Source organism: Taurulus bubalis (assembly GCF_910589615.1).
Source record: "Taurulus bubalis genome assembly, chromosome: 20".
Lineage (NCBI taxonomy): Eukaryota > Metazoa > Chordata > Actinopteri > Perciformes > Cottidae > Taurulus > Taurulus bubalis.
In genome coordinates this window covers 8,815,825-8,839,076 of record NC_136608.1, presented here as the reverse complement: position 1 = coordinate 8,839,076, position 23,252 = coordinate 8,815,825, and the positions used below count along the sequence as shown (strand labels likewise).

The 23,252-nt window shown below is 40.9% G+C and overlaps 1 protein-coding gene across 1 annotated transcript; it reads left to right on the top strand.

Annotated features, from left to right (window-relative positions):
* The first annotated feature begins 278 nt into the window (after window positions 1–278).
* On the top strand, window positions 279–23,088 carry lrrc17 (leucine rich repeat containing 17). The gene is made up of 5 exons (XM_079235960.1): window positions 279–589; window positions 10,373–10,751; window positions 11,678–12,176; window positions 19,160–19,315; window positions 22,179–23,088. The coding sequence occupies exons 2-5, from the start codon at window positions 10,479–10,481 to the stop codon at window positions 22,607–22,609; spliced, it is 1,359 nt and encodes a 452-aa protein (XP_079092086.1). The 5' UTR covers window positions 279–589; window positions 10,373–10,478; the 3' UTR covers window positions 22,610–23,088.
* Window positions 23,089–23,252: the final 164 nt, after the last annotated feature.

Below are 23,252 nucleotides of genomic sequence, written 5' to 3'. Positions count from 1 at the left end.
ACTTTTAGTTTCTTGTTTCAAAGGTTCCAAATAGATTTATTCATATTGCGTTATAATTAGATTTACTCCGATTGGTGTTTGGAGAGCAGTATTGAATGTTCGCAAGTTGCAGCCCTACGTGTATTAGAGTGTGTGTTTGTGTGTGTGTGTGTGTGTAATGCTACACCAGACACATGCTTGTGGCTCCTTTGAGAATCAGCTTTACTTTGCTCACGGTCTCCTTCTCTCTCCCTTTCTCTCCTCACATTCTCAGTGAGAGCCAGCTGAGTGGGCGAAAAGCAAGAGAGGCAGCTTGCATACGGCAGTAGTCAATCACTCAGCACAGGGGGGGGAGAGAGAGAGAGAGAGAGAGAGAGAGAGAGAGAGAGAGAGAGAGAGAGAGAGAGAGAGAGAAAGAAAGAGAGAGAGAGAGAGAGAAGCAGCCAGTCGCTCGTCCCTCACTCCAGGCTCTAACTTTATAGGCAGACATGCAGATTTTCTTGGCTTAGACGCAGCGCTCATGACAGGATTAGGAGCCGGGGACGCGGGACCAACCGGTGATCTGCAGGTCCTAGTGGACGAGCCTGGGCCAGATTCTCTCCCTGCACAGGTAGGACTGAAAACTTTATATTTAACCAAATTACTTTAGATCTGTCTATCTACAAAAGATTATTCAGCTTAAAGCAGCAGCAAATCCCCAATTAATCATGATATACTGTTCAATAGGATTATTCTTTTTTGGCAAGTATTGCTAAACACCACGGTTTAGTTTCCGGTGACACAATCTGATTCCCTGAAGGCTGGGAAAAGACCACAGCAAATTAATCTAATCTTGATATGAAATGGTTATTAGGTTGCAGAGTACGTCATATTTCTGCTTCTTTTTAAATCTTTTCTGAAGGTTTCACCAGAAGAGTGACTTTCCCCTTGTTCTTATTCCTTGGTAGGCATGAGTTGATAATGTATGCACAGCAAAACAATGGATACAACTTCCTCATGTTAAGAGTTTACTTATTTTTAAGTCAGTTAAGGTTGAAGCAAATGCAGCAACACAACATCAAGACACTGTGTTCAGTGTCAGACATTTATTACAATATCCTAAATATGTGAAGATATGAATGGAGCAAACTCCATCCAAAAAGGCCATGAGTTATTGTATCCATTACCATGAAGTTGCATCTCTTGCCGGCTCAGTACTTGAGGAGCTGCTGAAGTAAGCTTTCTTTTTGTACTTCAAAATTCCAATTTGGAGTTGTAGAAGTTGGGCCAAGTTTATAGAGGGTCACTGCACCCTGCCGTTGATAAATTGCAGATAATATCTTGAACAAAGACAACATTCAAGGGCTAATTTTAGATGCTCCCTTGCTGCTTTTGTTATGTAACTGACTAGTAAACTGACTTAAAAGCACTCCTGCAATGATTAGGCATAAATTTAACTCAACATACAGAGCTAAGCACCACTTCTGGCAAAGTGATGGGTTAATTTACTAACTTGGACTCTCCTCGTACTGTAAGTAACTCTGGATAGTCATGCCCACCATATGACTCATGCTCATTGAATACATAGCCAACACTTTGTCCTCCCAAACATGAATCCGAGACGATGGTGTTAGCTGTGATTTAGGAGATTTGTCCGACAGCTCCTTCGGGACAGATTTCCAAAATTGTCCAGAAAGGCTGCAGCACTTCCTGCAGAGTTTTCCTGTATAGTTGCAGTTGTTTTTTACATGCCCCTGTGTACGTTTCAGAAAAATTCCAGATTCAAGCAGAGTGGAGCAACGTGTGGTTTCTCTCTGGAATCCTGCTTCAAATGACAGGGGGAAGAGAAAAAGCTGGACTTGCAAGTTCACTTTGATTACACAGAGCACATGTCTCTTTTACTGACACCTCTGCTGTTTTAGCTTGCCCCGTTTAAGTTTAAGTGCAACACTTAGAAAGGAGAGAGAGTGGGAATGTGTGCTGTGCCTGTTGCACATGTGTGTGTGTGTTTGTGTGTGTGTGTGTGTGTGTGTGTGTGTGTGTGTGTGTGTGTGTTTAAAGTGCAGTTGTGTCAGGCACCGACACAAAGCAATGGACATAGCCGGTTGGTTGGTGTGTTGTGTGTGTTTGTATGTATGTGAGCTATAGCTCAGTATTGATACACATGAAATATGTCAGCTCTATGGCACACATACCGTTTTTAGCTGAGTGTTTCGTAGTTAGTTTCAGAACAGCCAAGACACCAGGGGGAGACCACTCTGATGCCTGCATAACATCAGCTGAAAGCTGACCGGTTGTCACACACAAGACTCGGAAACGCTTCGGACGTTGACCTCTTTGGTGGGTTGCAGTTGCTATTTTTATGGTCTGGACTCCAGAGAATAAGATTAACATGGTTTCTCATAGGAACACACACAAAGACCGAATTTGTCAACCGCAAAGGTTCTCTTCCTGAGACTACCACCTCTGACCCACTGTGAGAAACCAAAGTGTAATTTTCTTTTTTTTCATCTTCTTGCCTTTCTTCCTTCATAAAATGAACATGTCTGTTTTCAATTAGGCTCTCAGGGATGTGTAAGGGTTCTCTCTGTCGCTCGCTCTCGCTACATTCACAGTCTATGCCGGTCACTGTCTCATCCTCATGGTTTCAGGATTCAGGGCTTGTAGTTTGACATTTTCCCACCCTCTTCTCTTTGCAATCCCAATGATGTCATTATTCCCTTGTGTTCCTTTCTTTGTTTAATTAAATATGGATGCTGTGTCTGTTGCATATTAACAAGCCACAGAGCTTTGGGCACACTTGCACATATGAAGGGAATTCAGCCCACAGGAAAGTAAGGTCAGCTTGCTGGGAGGTTGGTTCGGTGAGAAAAAACACGCTCCCCTTTAAGCGTGCTCCTTGTTGCTTTGTCACAGTTTCTTTCTGTAATTAACTGACCGACAAACTTTCTGCTTGCTTCTGCGTTTTCACCTGAATTCTTGACATTTTTCTATAACTAAGAAGAAAAGGCTCATTCTTGTTTTTGCAGCCTGCCCTGCTTGTTCTCGCTTCCTCTCTTTAACACAGTGGCCCCTTGTGTTTCCTCTGGAGGTCTGAACTCTTTCCATCCCCAGTTGCCAGTCTCGTGTTATTGGAGCATGGCGAGCCTCTACAGGCAGCCAGTGCAGGTATAGTGACTGTGCTGCCTCAAGGTTCTGTGGGTGAGAGGTGTGACATTGTGTTTTCAAAGGCCTGGTTGAGTTTGCACACTGTCCTTGACAAATGTATCACTATGGAGCAACATTTTTGGCTACTAGTGTGACCTATTATATCACCATATTAAGTTGATATGGCTGATGCATTAGCAAACTATTTCTTATTAACACATGAAGTGAATGGAAGTCCAACATTCACTCTCCTTTTTGCTCTGGTCTAGCGGCCACCATTTCCTGAGAGAACATCTTGCTCTTTAGCTGCTAAATGCTAAATGCTAAAAGCTGGGTTTACTAGCTAGTCGCTAACTGTGTCTGTCTGCAGTTTTCCTGCTGGGCATGTCACATCCAATCATTTAACAGGGCTTTTTAACTAAAAACAGCTCCCTGCTGATGAGAGCTGCGAGAGTGAACCACAATAGTAATATTCTGGGCTGTAAAAAACAAAACAATGTCCTAAAAGAAACATTTAACATAACTAACATAGCAGCTAAGAACAAGGACAACAAAGCTGGACAAATAAGGTAAAGAATAGACAGAACATTTATGTAGTTATATTGCATGTTTAATATATTCATATATATATATATATATATATGTATAAATATATAATCTGAAATGGCCTCTGTTTGTGACCCACAAATGCAATCTCAGGTCTACTGTATTGTTTGCCTTGGGTGTTCTCGGCTCAACAGAAGCGCAACGGTGAGAAAACTGAAATCAAACAAATCCCTCTCCTTACCCTTTAACTGACATCGTGATACATTTATGGACCGTGCAAGTTCAGCTTCTGACATTACCCTCATCTTTAGGATGTTCACCCTTTCACTTTCTCTTTCGGGGGTTCTTTTCAACCTGAAGCACTGGTTTTCAAATATGTGCGCTTCCTCCATCTGTATTTCTCTTAACCTTTTAAAAAGTGCCAACATTTCAAATGTGATTAAATTGTGTGCAAAGAGAAAGGAGGTATATTTCAGAATAAAGTAGGACGCTCAATGCTTCCTCCTGCAGTACGGAGCATGTAAAAGGCCCTCAGCCGTCTTCAGGGGATAAAATACAGCACACCGGGTTCAAGAGTTTGTAGCCTTCTACACACCGATGTGTAACCGATCTAATTCCACACGTCAGGTCACACGGAATCCATCAGGTTTAGTGACATGTTTACAGACAGCAACGTGTTTCACCTGCATAAACTCATTATATTGGGACTATTGGTGCTCTACCACCAATTTAACCCGAGATTGTCGACGATGTCAGACTGTGCATATAAAGGGACCATTGCTGCAGAAATGTACTACTCTTAAATAGTCAACAGAGAACTTGCTATCACAGAACATTTGAGGAAAGGGTGTATATCATACATTTATTAATTATCTTTGCTAAATTCTATATTCGCAAGTGTAAGTTTACAAGACAAAGAGTTTGAAATGTACATAAAACTCTGAAAGGCCATGAGAACAGTAACGGCATGCGTTGCCTATGATATATGTTCGTGATTAACCAATCAGAGTTTGTGCCTTACTGTCCTCTTTTTTTATTTATATGTTATGCTTTGTTTATGTCTGTATGTCTGTAGTTCTGTATTTCAATGTATTATGCCGCTTTTTATTGACAATTTATGAAATTGAGAATAATAAGAATAATTTATAGAATAAAAAGAAATAGCATATACCCCATGTACATTATTTGGGTAATTTGCTGTTTAAAATGAAGGGTAAAGCACCACTGTCATTATTAAGGTCAGGGAGTGTCTCTTCTCTCACCGCCTCTTCCTGACATAGGTGGGTTGTGATGGTTTTAGAGGCCAACATGTCTGTTTCCTCCGGTCTGCTGAGGTCAAATGACCCATTTGAGCCAACAGACAGTTCAGAAAACATACACAGACACGGCATGTGTCAACATTTGTCTATTTCATGTATTAATGTTTCTCTTTGTGTACATTTGCATGGATATACTGTTATAATATACACATTTATATTGTTTAGTGTGTGTGTTATGTGGAGGTTTTCCTTGCTTCATCCAAACTCATTTGCACTTTTACTTTTGGTCCTGGCTAACGTCACCAAACCACCGGGTTAAATTATACTTTCCACTCCATTATACATGTCTGTAATGTGTGTGATGTGCTTCTGTAATTTATTCAGTTAAACAGTTATATCTTAAACGTTAAGTCTTCAGAGGAAATGCTCACATCAAATTACAACATTGAGTAAAGAGTGCAGGAATCTAAAGAATGAAAAAAGGAATTTAGTTTCAGATAAAGGTGCACTACAGCTGCTACAGCAGGGAGACACATGATGTTCAGCTGGAGTTTAGTTCTGAGGATACACTCCCTGCACATGGTCCCCCAAAATAAATTCCACACATAGACACACTACAGACTTAAGCATTTATTCAGTGGTTTGTTTTGATAGCGAGCACTCTTGTGCTGGGTACTTGCTGTCCCTTACTTGTCTAAAAGACTGGTGCATGAATTGTTTGGTTTTTCAAAGCCATTAGAAAGATTTAACACAAATCCCCAGATAATTATTATTCCATTTCAGACACAGTTGTGCCGTGTTTGTTCAGTGCACATTGGTAACTTAATCTCTATCATAACTGATGATATAATCATCCTCTCAGTGGTAAAAGTACATTTATCTGATAGGTTCACTGGCAGCACTGTCGGATTGTGGTCTCCCTGTGAAATATACTTTATGTGGTTGGAATGTGAAAGTATTGAACATTGAGACAGGAATGTTAACAAAACATAAAATGTCGAATAATTACCGCCAAACAACATGCTGTGAACCGAGCGTGAACCGATTCCTTTAAGATCTTAGCATTCACTAAACTGTGATCATACTGATGAAACTGTCAGTCAAATACATTGCAATACATGGCTAGAATATGGATGATGAAATACTATTTGACATACAGAGGTAACTCATTGTTTTAGTTTCATGAATCTTGAATTGAGAATATAAGAATATAAATGGCCCCCTACAGTGGCTCTGAAATATCAGTATGGCGCTCTCTCCGTGGTGCTAAACAGCAGACAGATTTGTAATTGCGAATTTCTTTCTGAGTCCCGCCCTTCTGTTAGTTTCGGCTTGGATCTATAATATTCCAACCAAAATAGTTACTCATAGGGCGGTTTACTTCGCTGATTGCGGCTGAACGAAAAAAAACTCTCCCCCCTGTTACAAATGAACACATTCTTGACTGCTATATTTCACATATGCACATACGGGGCAAACAAATCACCTATACCATCTTTTCTTGAACGAAGGCCTCGGATTCTTCTCGCCGGCTCATTTTTCGATTGCCAGAAATGAGAAACATATTGCTACCACATTCCATGTCCAAACTAAACTTTATTATTGTTCAGCACGGATGGCAATGGCAGCAACACACAGTCTGCGTAGTATTTAGAGCAATAACCCTATGGAAGTGCCTGAAACCCTGAAGGCTTTCTGCAGGATGTTTACAGGCACAGGCAGACAGTTTTTCCTTGGGTTGGCACAGACTGACCAGAAGGAGCTGGGGTAAGAAATAATACTAGACTGGAAGGGATAATTTGAGCTGGTAGAGGTGAACCACAGGGATGGGTTTGGCCTGAGTGGGCTTGTTATAGTCCCAGCTGGAATGCGTCTTGCATATTACAGGCTTACCATGGCCATCTTTTTTTAGGAAGGGCTGGACCTTTCCTGGTGAACAGCTGTGATGTGGAAAAGATCTGAAAAGTACCAGCACTGGTCCAAATGGTTTGGATGTGGTGCATCAATTATAGTGGGAAGGGGAGAGAAAATGTTAAAATGCTTCTATATGTGCAATAAAAGTGAACTGTTTCATCAAATTGTTTTAAACGTAAAATTATCTTCTTTAATATTGTTTGACACCAGTGGACACTTCACTGCTGAGCTGAACCGATAGATCTTGCAAATGGGCTGTCCAGGACTCCATGTCTCTCAGTGCTGTACATAACAAGACCGAATGACTTAACCTGGAAGCACTTATACAGAGAGAGCGATAGAGAAAGAGAGAGAGAGAGAGAGAGAGAGAGAGAGAGAGAGAGAGAGAGAGAGAGAGAGAGAGAGAGAGAGAGATGATGTGTCTGGGTCCACTTAAGAACCCTTTCCATGCCAGTCGACTCTGGTGTTTTGACTGGTACAAGTCTTGCCTTGTGTTGAAACATGTCTCTCATCGGCTGCAATACAATCATGCAACACAGGCACAAGAACATGTGCTTGTAGTTGTACCTGTGCACACAGACACAGAACAATATATAAGGGCACGCTTATATTTACATAAAGAGAAAGAAGAAAGAGAAACCCAATCATACACACACTGACAGATGGTGGCTGAAAATAACCCATTAAATTATTTTGGGGCTTGGAGTAACAGCTCACTAGAAGTCTATTATTGCATGCGACGGCTGCAGTGAAGGAAATCGAACTTCCACGTTTGCTTCATTTGAGACGATTGATAGTTGGACAGTTGACGAGCGCTCGATGGGCTGGAAAGTGTCTCCCCTGATACATTCTCAGCTGTTTCTTTCTGTAGCTCGTAAACATGCCAGTCTGTTATTCACAATGGAACGGCACCATCTGCATTGACGGGCTTGTTCCACTGTGAGAGAGACTGGAGGACTGTGAGGGGGCTGCGGTTTGGTACAATTGGACTGAATCAGCGTGCGCGAGTCTGTATGTGTGTGTGTGTCTGTGTGTGTGTGTGTGTGTGGACGATGTCTTGGCAGACCTGTGGTCTTTATCGTTATGCCTCTGATCACAGAAGGGACCCATGACTCACGTTCTTTTCTTTTTGACCAGAAAATAAACACACTCACACAAACACAAGAAAAGAAACACACACACACACACACACACACACACACACACACACACACACACACACACACACACACATAGTCAGCAGGCAGGGAGTCCAAACTAGTGGCTACGTTGTTTAAAAATAATACTTTTTACTTATTATTCAGCCATTAATATTGATGTCTCCAGTCTTTGAGTTTTCATATTTGTGGCTGATGATAGTTTCAGTTTGGCAGTGCACATTGTAAGACAGCAAGGCTGCAAGGAAGAGAGGAAAAAATACAAGTATAGTCAGTCAAAGAGTATAATTAGAAAGTGGTTGTAAAGGAGCAGTTTGATGAGAAGATTGAGATGAGACGATTGAAAGCACTCTCCTATCTGTCTGTAAAAACAAATGCCAGCAGGCAGTTAATTTAGCATAACATCTGGAAACTGGAAACAGCTGGCCTGGCTCTATTGAATGGTAACAAAATCTGCATACCAGCATCTCTAATTAACACATTATATGTATTATGTTTAATCTGGGGCCATGTGCCAAACTACTCCCTGGCTGGGACGAGTTGCCAGGCGGCAAGCTGCCTTTCACTCACTGTTTGCAGTCATTATGCTACGCAAAGCTAACTGGCTTTGGCTTTAACACATTCTAACTCTCAGTCAGGAAGCACATACTGTATGTGTATTTCCCACGATTTCAAACTCTTCCTTTTAACAAGAAGTTCATAGACAAACAACCTCTTGTGGTGAATAATCACTGTCCTCTCTCAGTAGCAAAGAAAGACGCAGTGTAAAAACGTTTTTGTAGCCATGCTACTTGCAGGACTTTTTCTTGACCAGGTGCATTCACTTCTTGTAGTTTCCACTTGTTTCACGGCAATCTTGCAGTGACAATACGACAATAAAAAAGTAAAACTATTCCTTTAACAACTCAAGTTTTGTTAGTTGCTTACATTTAACTACAGTAGTGGCAGGTCAGATAAAGCTTGTATGAATCATTTTAAGAACTGTCATACTGTATTGAGAGGGCCTTTATTGAAATTCAGAATAAAGCACATATGGATCTGACATATCTTTGGCAAGGGATACACATTTTTCAATTGGATGAGTCATCAATGCCAAGACAGCTAAGTGAAAACAGAGAGAGAGAGAGATGGAATCAGAGCTGGGACATGAGACACTAAAGGTAAAGAGAAAGTGTAGCTGAAGGTAGAAAGCCTTCATGGGGTATTCTTCAAAGAAAACTGCACTTTACTGTGACCAAATTTGAACCCGCAACATGTTAACACGTAACAAATGTCTCTCTTTTGCTTCAAACCCCTTTTCCTGTTTCCTCTCGCTCTACCTCTCCACCAATTCTTTCAACATGTGCCTTGGTACCATTTTAGTTGTCAGCATGTCTCAACATGCCACTATGACAAATCCCTTTATATTTTATTGTATTTGTGAATGAAAGGATTTCACTTTTCTTTACCTTTACCTTTTTTTAAATCTCTCCCTCGGAATATATAACTGTCCAGCTTTTGGTTTTCTTTCACTTTTATCTTCATCTTACAATTACACGTCTATATGTTGTGTGAAAACATTGACATTTGTATGTTTTCTGTCCCACATTTGTAATTGCACACAATTGTATGGTACTTTGTGTATTCAAAGCGAACTGTAAAATGTAGGAAATTAGAACAATGCACTGTTTCTTTAACCCTTGTGCTACAAACTGATACTGCAATAGTTATAATATTCATTTTGTAACTTTGCTTCTGTAACGCTTACAAGCTAACTCATAGCTCTGCTGAGAGAAAACATTATGTCAATAAGCAACTATCCAATTTATGGCAAACAGCACTTCTCTTTTGTTTGTATATATAATCTTGGAGGCAAAGGACATTTAAAAGAGAAATTCCAGAAACTAAACCCAGACAGACATTTATCAAAACTGGGTGAAGACTTCTTTCTGGCTTACCTCTGCATCGCCTTCACATTTGTTATTTTTTGCAAATAACCCAAGTTAAAAATGTTAAACTTCTGACACCTCCCTTTACTTTGTTGTTGCCGTTCAGTCAACATTACCTGCTGTCCCAAAGTACTTTAGCTGGTGATTGACTTGTTTCCAATAGAAAAAATTAATAAAGGTGAATTTTACTTTACTTTATGTCACGCTGTGTTCAGTGAGTACTTTCAATTTGGTTGGTTTGGTTCACCTTTGTCTACACTTAGTTATATGTATGTGTAGTTAACTTTCAAGGCATCAAATACGATGCAATAAATTCATCTCTAAAGACACAATCATTTTGACCTGCTTAGTTGTAGTGCAATCAGTGAGTTCATTCCCTGATAGTCAGTGCGTGCTAAGTGTCAGCTAATCTACGAGTGAGACCTTTAAACGTTCCCCTGTGTTTTTCTCCTCATACACACAGCTGTGACCGGCCTCCCGTGTCCCGTCACACCAATCTTCCGACAACAGTCGCCTGAGGTCGACCTGATTACTGAGAGGCCTCCCTGTCTCTCCTCCCCTATCCCATCATGCGTCTCCTCGCCACCCTCGTCCTTTTGTTGCTCTTCAGGTCAGCTGAGCCCCGGAGAGGCCCTCGGTCAGGGGCTGTGGAGAGGGGCGCTGGGGGCCGTGTACGAGGCAGAGGCAGGGCCGGAGTGATGAGACGTCAAACTCAGGAGTGTAAGGAATACATGGAGGCAGGGGAGAAGTACCTGGACTGTCAGGACCGGCAGCTGACCACCGTGATGCAGGACTGGCCCAAAGATATTCACCACCTGCTGTTGGCAAGAAATAAGATTCAGGTTTGTATAATCAAGACATAAATGGATTGTAGCTAAAATATAATTAACAGATTCTGAGTGCCAAGCACAGTATTGCATCACTATTCTGTGCATTAGCTTCTCCAGCCTCTTTCTCTGACCCTAAACCTCGCCAGCTTGTTGATATCGTGAGCATCTGTGCACCATTCATTTGGCGTCGGGATCAAAGGCTGACTTCTCTGCAACGTATTTCTGCGTAGATGTTTGCATGTCTGAGTGAGCCAACAGGATGTGTGTCACAGGTGTTGAAAGGAATACAACAACAATCTTTGCCAGCAAAGTCATAAATGAAGACGAAAGACTTACAAAAACACTATGGAAACGGTGAAAACGAGTATAACTACTCCTTATTCAAGTTCAAAGAGTTGGCTTGTTGAATGAATGAGTACTGAGGGAAAGAATGAACAAAGTGGATTTTAGTTCACTTTTAGCTGGATGTTTGGCTCTGATTGTGCATAGACTTATAACACATGTAAATGTATTCTTTAAATATATCTATATCTTGCAATGTGTACTTAAAGCTGCAATTGTATATGGATCGAATTACTGGAAGGTTTTGTTTATAGTGGCAACTGCAGAGAAAAATAATACTCGACTCTGCAGTTAAGTTTTATGAAGCATTTTAGCAAACTTCAGCTCAATTTTTTCTTTTTTACGGCTCACATCTTTACTGTTTTGGTTCAATCTCCCTGCTCTCGGGAGCCATATTTTCAGGCTCATTGGGACGCTGCCCAACACAGATGAAGTGAGTAAATAGCTGGTGAATATAGAGCAACATATAGCAGCTAAAGAGCTGAATATTAGAAATAGCTCGTCTGTCTATGAGTCTGGCAAAGCTCTGCTTGGCATGATTTTAAAAGAGTTGACATACACACACAGAAACCAACACTTTACGTCTCACCCTTTAGGTGTTGAGGGGCAACATATTCTCCCAGTTCACCCAGCTGAAGAGCCTGGACCTTCAGCAGAACCACATCTCCATGGTGGAGGACGGAGCATTCAGCGGCCTCTCCCAGCTCACCACCCTGCTCCTCCAGCACAACAGACTGAAAACTGCCACCGAGGAGCTCCTGCTCCCTCTCCCCCGCCTCACCTACCTCCGTCTTTATGACAACCCCTGGACCTGCCTCTGCTCATTAGACAGCCTGATCAGGACCCTGCAGGTGCCCAGCAACCGCAACCTCGGAAACTACGGCAAGTGTGCGGAGCCCGAAGCCATGAGGGGCCAGAAGCTGAGGAAGCTGAATGTGGACTTGTTGTGTGCGGACGACAACAAGGTGGATAGGAGGCCGGGGGGCGGAGACGGGGGTGGAGCGAGGCTTCCGCCAACCAAAGTGAATACGGAGGCCACGTCCATGTGCCACACCTACATGTTCCCCAAACCTCAGCTGGACTGCAGCAACAAAGGTGAGACTTCCAAGTCATGTCCAGTCTATAATTGTTATAAATGGACTTCAGCTAAAGCAATCTTCATGTTGGTCGATTATAAAAAGAGAACACGTGTGTACTGTGTCCACAGAAAAGGGTTAACTTGAAACAAATTGAATATGAGGAGTGGGGTAAACTCACACAAAGAAGCGTTCTATTTATCCAGCATTAGAAACCGTTCATTTGCAGCCAAACCCAAATCAACCAGTGGCATTGTGTGGTTAACTGAAGCTTCTCTACTTATTCGATGGTTAGCATGTGTGATGACAAATCATTTTCCTGGCAAATATATGAATAACAAATAGACTGCCCTGGCAGAGGAGTACCTTGTCTAAAAGGTTTCTCTCCAGTGTAGAGGCCTAGAAATTGGGCTTCAGAATGAATTTGCTGTCTAATGCTTTGGTCGGTCTGTTGCGGTGCTGCGCCTATCTCTTTTTAATTTAAATCATGTATTCCTTAACTTTCTGCACGTTTGTGTTGTCCAAGACGATTTAGAAGGCAGTAATTGCCAACAGCATCATGCCCTGTTGGTATTTCCAGCTTTTACACTGAGTCAGCATGTCTAGAAAGCTGCAGAAAGATGGAAACAGGCATCAGTAAAAAATAAAGAGAGGAGATATGGTGCAAAGGGAAAGAGAGGGCTTCTTTCAGCTCTTCCAGCTTTCACATCTGGTTCTCTCTCTGTGTAAAAGCGCCACTATGCAGCGCGCCATGAAAACTGTCACTGTTGCTCTTCAGACATATGCTGGGAGCACAGAGTACACTTTCTGAATTTGTGCAGATCACTGTTACTTTCATGTGAGCTCTTTCATCTTCTCCCCTTCATCCGTTTCCTCTGTATCATCTTCGTCTTCGGCATCCACATTGTCTACACACTGAACTGTCTGTGTCCATGTTTCAGAGCAAGTGAGCTCCCAGATTTAAATGAGCAGTTGAACGCATCTATAAATGGAGAGCTTATGCCTCTCGCAGAAAGCAATCTTTCACGGAGCACGGAGAATCCAAAAACCACACAATGCAGCGTCTGTGTTGTGTAAATGCTCAAGGAAGCGTTTTTACATATTTCCCCCCCCTTTTCTTTTCTACAGTAAAACATTTGAATCAATTCTTTATCTGAACCACAGATAAGGTTTCTCTGTTTTTCCTCACAGCCGGATTCTCCCATCCATCTCTCCAGATCATTTCTACTTTTTGTGTGCTTGATAATTACTCTCTGCATCCTGCTTCCTAAACATGCCGCAAAATGAAAGCAATATGTGATGTGTAAATGTTGCTTAATTGACTACAGCTGTTGTGCATGACATTCAATACATAGTCTCTGGGCTTTTGATTTGCAAGGACACACATATTGGATAGTTATGCTGTGAGTTGCTGCCAGTTGAGGTTTGGAATCTCTTCATTGACTTGTTTTCACTGCACTGTCATCCAGCACCAATGTTTTCTAAATCTAATAACAGGTATAGATTATATCATCACACATTGTGTGTTCTCCAGTCTGAACACGGAACAGATGCTGGCAGAGTTTGTTTGCTGCGGTATAATATAGCAAACGTTGGCTTGACTCCTGATATCCGGATGCATATTGAATTGCATTCTTTCAGTAAACTTTAATTTTTGAACATTTCTTTAGACCCCCTGTCGCTCTCAGATTAGTTGCATGACTGTGACATTTTTATGCTTTCGGGCTCTAAGTTTCCATTCATCTAGTTCTCCTCTGCTAGAATAAAAGATGCCCTCTGGAGTATTTTTGTAAACAAACTAAAAACATGTTTACATACAGTGCATCCTACCAACAATGCACTGTGTGTGTGTGCTTTTAATTTGTGTTAAGTTTGTGGTAATTGCAAGCCTTATTATTAAGAATATGCAATATGTGGGCACAATATATTGACACAGGCTACAAGACACGTCCACAACATCTGCGGATAATTTGGGCCTGTTTTGTCCGACCTTGTAGCTTTTACTTTAATTGCTAGACTGGCAGCTTTAAAAGTAAATTAGCTGCGGTAAGACTATTACCTTCTTGAGGAATTTGACAAATATCATAAAAATGGTCAAAAACAAATAAGAAAGTAAACATGAGTGTGTGAAGCTGGAACAACATCATTTTCTTTCATATGGGGCTTGCTGGAAAGCCAGTGGGGAGCAAGAATTGAAAAAAACACATGGCAGAGTGGAAACTTATGCTGATCTCTTTCTCCAAACCCTATATTTCCCCATGTCCATCTCTTTCTCTCTGTCTTGCTCACGTTCTCTCTGAGGTGAACCACAGCAGATTGCAGGCTCCATAGTACTCTCAATGGAGGCCAATGCTCCACAATGTGGTTAGAGTTAATATGGGAGTTCTTCAGGCTGTTTCTCAAAGATGGGACGTGGACTTGGGAGTACTGTGTGGTATTGTCAAAATATTCCTTCAAATGACTTCTGTTTAAGCCTTTTTTATACAGGGGACACATTGAGTACTCCCAGTATGTATTCTAATCATAGAAGTCATAGTGAAGCCATTACAGCTCATTTTGATGTTGCATTTTTATTATACACCACATTTTTATTTGTAAGGTGCTGCTTAGGCCAACAATATTAAACATAAATGTACTCATTTGATATATTGTTCCAGAGTTAGTTTCAAGATTATTTTCATAGACATTTATAGGCTCTGGCTAGCTTGAAGCTAACTTAAAGTGCAGGTAATGTCAGCATAAAAAGTAACATTAGCATACATAAAGTAACATTAGTATAACTAAAGTAACATTAGCATTAGAAAATAACATTAGAACAAAAAAGTTAAAAAAAGTAGGAAATTAACAAATAAAGTACCTTTTTCTTGATATTGTATTAGTAAGACTGCAGATTTGTGCCAAATCAGTTTCATTAGCACAGAACCAGCTTTTCTTATTTATATCCTCATCGAGCTTTTAGTCCTTCCAGGTTGTTTATTCCGAATACATCTCATGATGTTTCTCAGAAAAATACACAGGGGTATTGATTGTTTTGGCCAAGTTCTAGACTTTGCCTTAAAGACTGTGCTCATGAGGTCAAGACATCATTGGTTTCAGAAGTAACGTAAAACCGTAAAACCCTCCATATAAACTTAAGGCCAGTCGAGTAGGCAGCAGTAAAGTGACTCATATATATGGTGAGTTGGCTACTTCCCAGTCACACAAACGCCCACACACACATTATTATGTAGGGCTCTCCCTGGACCTCCTGGATCACAGACAGCGGGCAGTTAGTCAGCAGAAAAAATGACTCGGTGTCATAGGACCATGGAGCAGAACGCATGAATGAGAAGGAGGACAGTATCAAACATACGAACAGTAGGATTCAGCTGCAGATTCTGCCAGGCGCCAAGACACTTTCCGACAATAGTTTGAAGGTCCTGTTGATACTCGGAACTGTACAGCCATCATCAAACTGAATTGATGCTTCACTTATGGGGTTCAGAGTTTCCCAGAGAAATGTTTCAACCCCGAGTTGAAAAAAGGTCACTGACACATTGTGAAAACAGAACATGGAAATTCCACCAAGACTAATTGTATTGATATTATTGTTGGCAAGTTGGCAATAACCTCCAGATTATATTTTCATTATTTCATTATTTTGTTATTCCCAGTAACTATTGTCATGGTGACGTCAGGCAAAAAGAGTCAAATACATGTATTCAGTCCTGGGCCAGACAGGTTCTGGATTTATTAAACCTGATTTGCAGAAAGGAGGGTGAGCTGTTACAAAGATGTAACTTATTGTGCAGCCAAACAAGTCCGATACATTTGCTCAAGTTTTCACATATAATACTGAAGAAAAGTAAAAGTTGCTGTCATCCATGATCATTTAACGTCTAATGTGGAAACCTATTCTGATCTTTTCTTTTGCCCCTGGGAGTTGAAGCATTAAGGCAATACACATGTTTTGTAAATGCAGCATGACACTCAAGAGAGGAGGACAGGGAGGACATAGGCACTAATCTGTTGTTTGTAATATTGATATCTTATAGACAGAGTTGTCACTCAGCATGTTTAGAAACGGCTTCACCTCTGCCTCTATATTTTGTCTGAATGGTGAAAGAGAGTTATGTGTATTATATGAAGGCCAAACAAAACAGCATGCAAAATCCAGAGCATAAGCACAAGCGGAAATTAAATGGGATGCGTCTTTCATGTTGAATGTTAATGATGGAAAAGATCCTAACTCAGTTCACATTTTGCATCAGCAGTTGTGTAGCTAAAGATAGTACAGTAACAGAGCATTCTCACTTCTTTATATGTCACATAGGGGAAGTATTGAATGTGAACTTATTCAGTTTTACATGCCTAAAATTGATAAGAAAACACATGGGCGTGTATTCCAACCACAAAAGGTCACTGCACAATGCACATTTGACCCCAGAGTATATTATGTTACAAAAAAACATGAACTGCTTGCTTTTATATTGTCTAAACAGTAGGAAACATTTTGCAACACCTGCTCCAAACGGCATCACTGTTCATGTCAGGTAATGTATCCTGCATTCTTTACATAGCTATACATTTAAACTTTTGTAAAACATCTATTTAATTTTATAGAATGTATGGGAAAGAAAAGACATTCAACCAATACCCTCTCGAGCAGGATATCAAGATATACGTCCAGAATAATGTGCTGCACTTTTACTAAATCATGCAAATAGTATAGCTCTATCTATTCAAACTATGCTGTACATTTACGGCAATACTTAATCCTTGTGTTGTACTAATACACGGCCCAACTAACTAATAATGGATGTATATGATGTTTTGACAAATGGCCGACTAAATTGTTGCAGAAAGTCATTAAAACCTGTCACTTTAACATAAAGCATGTGCTATAGTTGAGACTCAATAAATAAATTACAATAGCCGATTGTCCAATCTAAATGTATTCAGAGTTGCTATCAGACGAGACAAGCTGAGAGTTTCTCAGATAGTAGCAGAGCATGAAGCCGAGAGGGACAGATGTTCACATGTGCCCGGAAATAATGACTTCAGCAGATTCAGTAAAAAAAAAAAAAAAAGAAGCCTTTCCAATCCCAGAATGAATGACATTCACCTTTCCTGACATGTTCCCTCTCTTTCTCCCGCGCTCTGTATGTTTATTCATTCAGCAGTCTGCAGATGTTAAAGTCGGAAACAGTTCCTCCATTAAAATCCTAATATGCTTCTGATAACAAATCTAACTTCCCAAAAACACATTTGGATCCAGGAAGTAATGCAAGATGAGCTAAAAGAGATAAGCGACATAGCTAATCACGATAGCATGAAAGATAATCTTTCATTCTTTGGTTCAGCATCAATAAAATGGGTCCTACTGGTCACAGACACCACTTATCCATGGCTTAACCTACTGTTACTAATACACAGTGTGAGAGATAATCCTCACTCTCTGTAAAATACAGAAGACCACAGATGTATCCCTCTTGGACCAAGATGATCTGTTTTGGCTCTAAAGGTTGAAGTCTGATTTCTCACAGGGGATTTGTGTCTGAATGCCAGCATTTTCTCAACTTTTTCTCTTGAAAATGCTGCTTGAACGGAGCTGCAGACATGTACACCCAAGGCAGGGTGGGATTTCCCTTTAGACTTCAAGGATTGATAACTTGTGGGAAGTCTGTTCACGCCTTTGTAAATGTCTCTGCCTGCTGCACACTCATCAGCCATCACTGCATCACATCGGTGCACAATAATAATTACACTTCCATAGTGCATTGGCTACATCTGTGAGCATGTCGTATAAGTGTGCCCTTTGTGTGCATGTTTGATTCATCAGTTCTGATTTATGGCACAGTGTCCATTGATAAGTAACTACAACATCTGTGGCGGTAAAGCATGTGCATAAATACTGCAACATCTGCTCCATAAAAGGGCCACTAAGCATTTTTCTGAGTAAATCATAGTCTGTGGAAATAAATATATGCAGGAAACTAGTTCAAATGCATGTGTATGCATGAGTGCTCAACCACACACATATCCAACACAATCATGTTGTTTTAAATCTACAAAATAAAGCAGTCATTCTATATAAAAATAAACATGGTTTGATTATACTGTAGTCAGTTTTCATCGACTGCACATAATCATGTTTCTTCTCATCTGCAACCTCTTTGCAAACTACTTCAACAACAATCAACCATGTTCCTTTGGATGACACACGTTGCCGGGGCCCGCTACTCCGTTTTAAACAGAATTGCAAAGCAGACCTGATCTCCCATTTAAATGATTTGTATATTTTTACAGCTGAAAAAGGTGTGATGCCTGTCAGAGGTAATTTAAAATCCATAGAAATACCTGTTTCTTTTACTTGAATAGGCTTCTCCCTTGTGCCAGGACTTGTGCAATTGGGGTCTTGAAACAAACCCTAATCTCTGCAGATAAGCTCCAAAAAAATCTATAAATGCAAGCTTCAGCTCTGTTGTTTCTAACTCTGGGACAAAACATGTTGACAGTGACTAATCTTTATTTTAACCGCCCCACAATTGCAGGGAAATGTGTTCCAGTGTGTGATTTAAAACTCCAGAAATGACATGTTATCGAAATGTGAATGTGTGGGAACCACTGTTTCATACATTAGAGTCCTTAACAACAGTCTTACTGGGCGTACATGTGTGTGAGGATGGAAACACTGGAAGAAAGTGGAAACACTCTCCGCTCTGGCACAGAAATTAAATATTGTTACACATGCTGTCACACTCGACTCCATCTTGAAACGGTTAAATGTTGCACACAACCCACACAACATCTTGGAAATGCATACTGATGCAGACATATTTCCAGCTCTCCTGCTGAATCTGGAGCTTTGCACTTAGTGTTCTTAGTTCATCCGTCTCCATCCTGTAAACCTAGCAGCAGCAATACAGGAATTACTCTTTATTTTTGTATATATGCACTGTGTCGTTCCAGCCCCTTTCACGGTTGCAGAAATGATGTTGCTTTGTCTTTCCTTCTTTGCAGATCTGAATAACATCCCGTCTGAACTGCCATCTGACATAGTGAAGATGGATCTGTCCAGAAACACCATCAAACATCTCAGGCCCAAACAGTTCCTGCTGTCCAAAGACCTCAAGCTGCTCAACCTTAGCAGCAACAGCCTGCACCATTTAGACACAGGTAAAGCAAGTGACACACACACACACACACACACACACACACACACACACACACACACACACACACACACACACACACACACACACACACACACACACACATACACTAACAGCAGGCCCAATCAGGAGGACAGAGTGAAGGTATACAGGACCTACCATTTCCACACTCTTATTAGCTTATTATTGGCTGGCATTTTGACAAACTGGTGATGAGGGGGGTCACAAGATAGACTCTTCTTTGTCAATAGCCACAGAGGTAAGGACCCACTCCGTTAAACTATAAATGATCTTCAAACATGGATAAAAACAATGATGAAAATACTGACCCAAACAACATAAATGGTCTATTTAAAACCACGAATAACCAAATATTTGACTCAATACGAAATAGGGATCAAGGGAAGGTTGAGGGAAATTCAACGGGGAAACACAAGACAATTTAGTGTTCAAATGATCTATTTTACTGAAGTAAAATGTATCTGCTCTGAATAGGAATAGTAAGTACAGTGGCGCTAAAAAAGTGCAGACTCATTACTGTCTCCGGGATAATGATGTCTGGGCTTATGTCTTCCGGCCCGGAAAGGAAATCCTTTCCAAAACCTCGTAGTTTTCTTCATTGGCCTGGAACACATGTAAACAATCTACTGCAGTTCGCCCCAGTGTGTCAAAGGCTGTATTGGAAACTGAAAAATAAATATTGTGTAAGTGTCTGCCATATGGAAACAATCATGGTTGCTCTGTCTAATTATTTTCACATTTGGATACAAATAAAAATATTGGTTGTTTGTCAACCTTTTCATTCATGTTTCTCTCTCACTCTGATCCCACTCTGGCTCTGGCACACTGGCGTTATTACAAAGAGATGCCCAATTATTTGCTTTCCTTGTTGGTTTTGGATGATGTTTGTGCCAGATTGCTGTGGTTTTTCCTTGGACTAGCCCCCAAAAAAGACAAACAATAATGTAGACAGTCACAGGAGAGTACAGTATATTTGAAGGTCAATTTAGTGCACTTTCCTATGACTAATGACGTGGGGCCCCACCCATCTGAAACTCCAAACTCTGCAGGAAAAACAAAAACAATCTTAACACTCTTTAAGCCCTTGTAGAAGATTGCTTCCATCTCTTTCGTAATACTGTAACTAAAGCAACAACACAGCAGACAATTATGTAAATGTGGGACTTGTGCAACAGTGGTATCTGTAGTTATAGAGACCAGAGACTTTGAAATTGTGTTTATTTGTTGTGTAAAGTTGTTGCCAACATCAACCCGCAGTGGGGTAAGCCTGGGGGGTAAATCCTTAATGTATCACTTCTGCTGAAGCTGAACGAGGGCCGTGTTTCTGTGTAAAGACCGTTGATGTTCGTGCACTGAAGCTGGAAAAATAGATGACAGGCTTTAAAGCTGAATTCTCTGTGGGTGTTATGATGTATTTATCTGCGATCCTGGTGGGAGAGTTGATTAAAATGCATTGGAGATTAGTTTGTTTTGTAGAGCTCTATACTTGCAATTTTTCCCTGACAAAAAGTTGACAGTAGCTTTCAAGGATGGTGAGATATGAAGGCTTTGAAACGATAATGGTGGCACTGACATGTCATACCAACTAGCTAAGGGAAGTGTGGTTATTAAAGTAATAGTTTTTTTCAAGGCCGGTGGACATGGGTGTCTTACTAAAGGAAGGAAATTGTATGTGGATTTTAAGACGCAATCCAAGTGTAGCATAATACACTTCCTTTAAATATTCCAATGACAACTGCAAACTGAATATATTTGACAGAGAATGTTGCTTCAGTACATTTTAGTGCATTGGAAATTATCAAGAAGGTAGACCACACTGGGCTTCCTGTGGCCATAGTGGTTCAAAAAGCAATTAGCAGTAGCCCATTTGGGAGAGTCATGAGTCTCACGAGTCGAGAGATAAGACATGAGAAGGGAAGTTTAAATGGGCTCCATCCCTCCTCTTTACTCTCCAATAGTTCTATCTATCTGTGTCATCTCTGTGGTTGAATGACGAGATTGCAGTAATGATTGAAAATGGATTTCATGAAGATTATCATCCCCAGCGTCTGTCCTTTTTCTTCATGTCTCCGTCTCAGTGATGTCTTTATCCCCACTATATTTTAAATGTTCCACACATTCTCCTCTTTTTTCCTCCTACTCCTCCTCCTCCCATCTTCCTCCCCTCCTCTCTTCCGCCCAGTTAAGATCAAAGCTATAGGCCCAAGGCTGGTGGACAGCATGAAACAGTCTCCACTGTCCCATTTTCACACAGACTGATAACAATGTCCAGAACCTTCTCTGGACGTCAACGGTCACGTTTTTTAACTCAAGTTATGCCCAGCTATTTTTTATTTCTGAAAAGTTTGAATATCTTGGATATATCCATATTCCACATTTTTCATTGGACAGCAACAATGTTGTGTATAACTTTTAGAGTTACATGTAATAAATGAAATGTCAAATAAAGTGCATTATCCTGAAAATAACAGATGGAAAAATCTTAAAGCTGCACTCATCAGTATCTTTCTTTTAATTTAAGGTGCGATGCACAAAATTGGGAGCATTTCTATTGCCTCTCAACGACTCTCAAAATGGCTACAGCTGAACCAGTGGCTTGCAGCTAACAGCGGTGACAAGAGTCAGATATTTCCCTTCAGGGGTTGGTGGAGACCAAATAAAGAGTGAAAAAGTGCATGCTGGGCTTACATTTGGCAGGTGGCCAGGAAGTGAATAGTAATGTTGCACCGTGTCTTCAGGATGTGTAGAAATCCAAGAAGTGTCCAGCGAAACGGGATGAGCCTTCTTAGCATCCAGGGAGCAGTATAATATATACTTATTTTGCTCATCTTTTTTTCCTCTCCCAGCTGCATTCGCAGGCCTGCTGTACCTCCGTGAGCTCGACCTGTCCAATAACAGCCTCCATTACTTCCACTATGGCGTGCTGGAGGACCTCTACTTCCTACGGAAGCTCTCGCTGGAGAACAACCCCTGGGTCTGTGACTACAACATCCACTACCTGATCTACTGGCTCAAGCACCACCCCGGCGTTTTCTGCACTGGCCTGATCTGCTCCGAGCCACGGGAGTTCAGAGGCTGGCGCGTGGAGGAGTACGTCAAGACGTACAACGGGGAATGTCCCATGGATAAACATACTGGAGGGATGGATACGGGACAGGGAGGACAAGGGGGAGCGGACAATAACGCACAGGAGGCGGGTGAGGTACCGAGTGAAAGTCTGCGTCAGCCCCTGAAAGAGAAGAAGCCCAACAGGTTTGAGATCATCAGGTTGAGTTAGAATGGTGGTGGATCAGACTGCTGCGGTTTAGGATGGAGTCAAAGTAGTGTTGGATTACAATTAAAATACAGGTCTTTGGAGAATCTGACAAATGAATTAATAAAGGTAGATTCAGTGATTTCATGTTTAGATGTTACCAGTAAAAAGTAAAATTTTGCGATGAAATACTTTGTCATTTTAATAATTCATATTAATATTATTAAGCTAACCTTTATAGGTTTAGAAGCTTTTCTTTTATCTTTTTGCAGAGCATTCCCAACCCAGTCTGTATCAGATCGAATAGCCTCCACAAAGGCGCCTACTATTCCCCACACAAGGAACTGCAGGTGCTCACTTTTTTTTCTGTTAGTCATTGTATTATTGAGTTCAGGATTTTCTTTTTTATTATTCATAAAAAGCAGTTTTGGATCTTTTTTTTGTGTTCATTCATGTACGACAATGTCTACCTGTTTTCTGGAAATAAAATTGGGTTTATTTTTTCTGATCATTTATTTGGACGGTAAAGGTGTAGGTAGATGCACCAAACGTCTTGTCATATACACCTCAGGCCTGATATCTGACTTTAACAATGATGAGGATGAAAACATCCTGCCTTTTACATCCAAATAAAATATTCCCTGAAACTACCCACAGGTTATATTTC

Coding starts and splice junctions, on each gene's coding strand:
- lrrc17 (XM_079235960.1), top strand. CDS start 10,479: ATGCGTCTCCTCGCCACCCTCGTCCTTTTGTTGCTCTTCAGGTCAGCT. Junction 12,177..19,159: donor GCTGGACTGCAGCAACAAAG/GTGAGACTTCCA, acceptor CCTTCTTTGCAG/ATCTGAATAACATCCCGTCT. Junction 19,316..22,178: donor CCTGCACCATTTAGACACAG/GTAAAGCAAGTG, acceptor TTCCTCTCCCAG/CTGCATTCGCAGGCCTGCTG.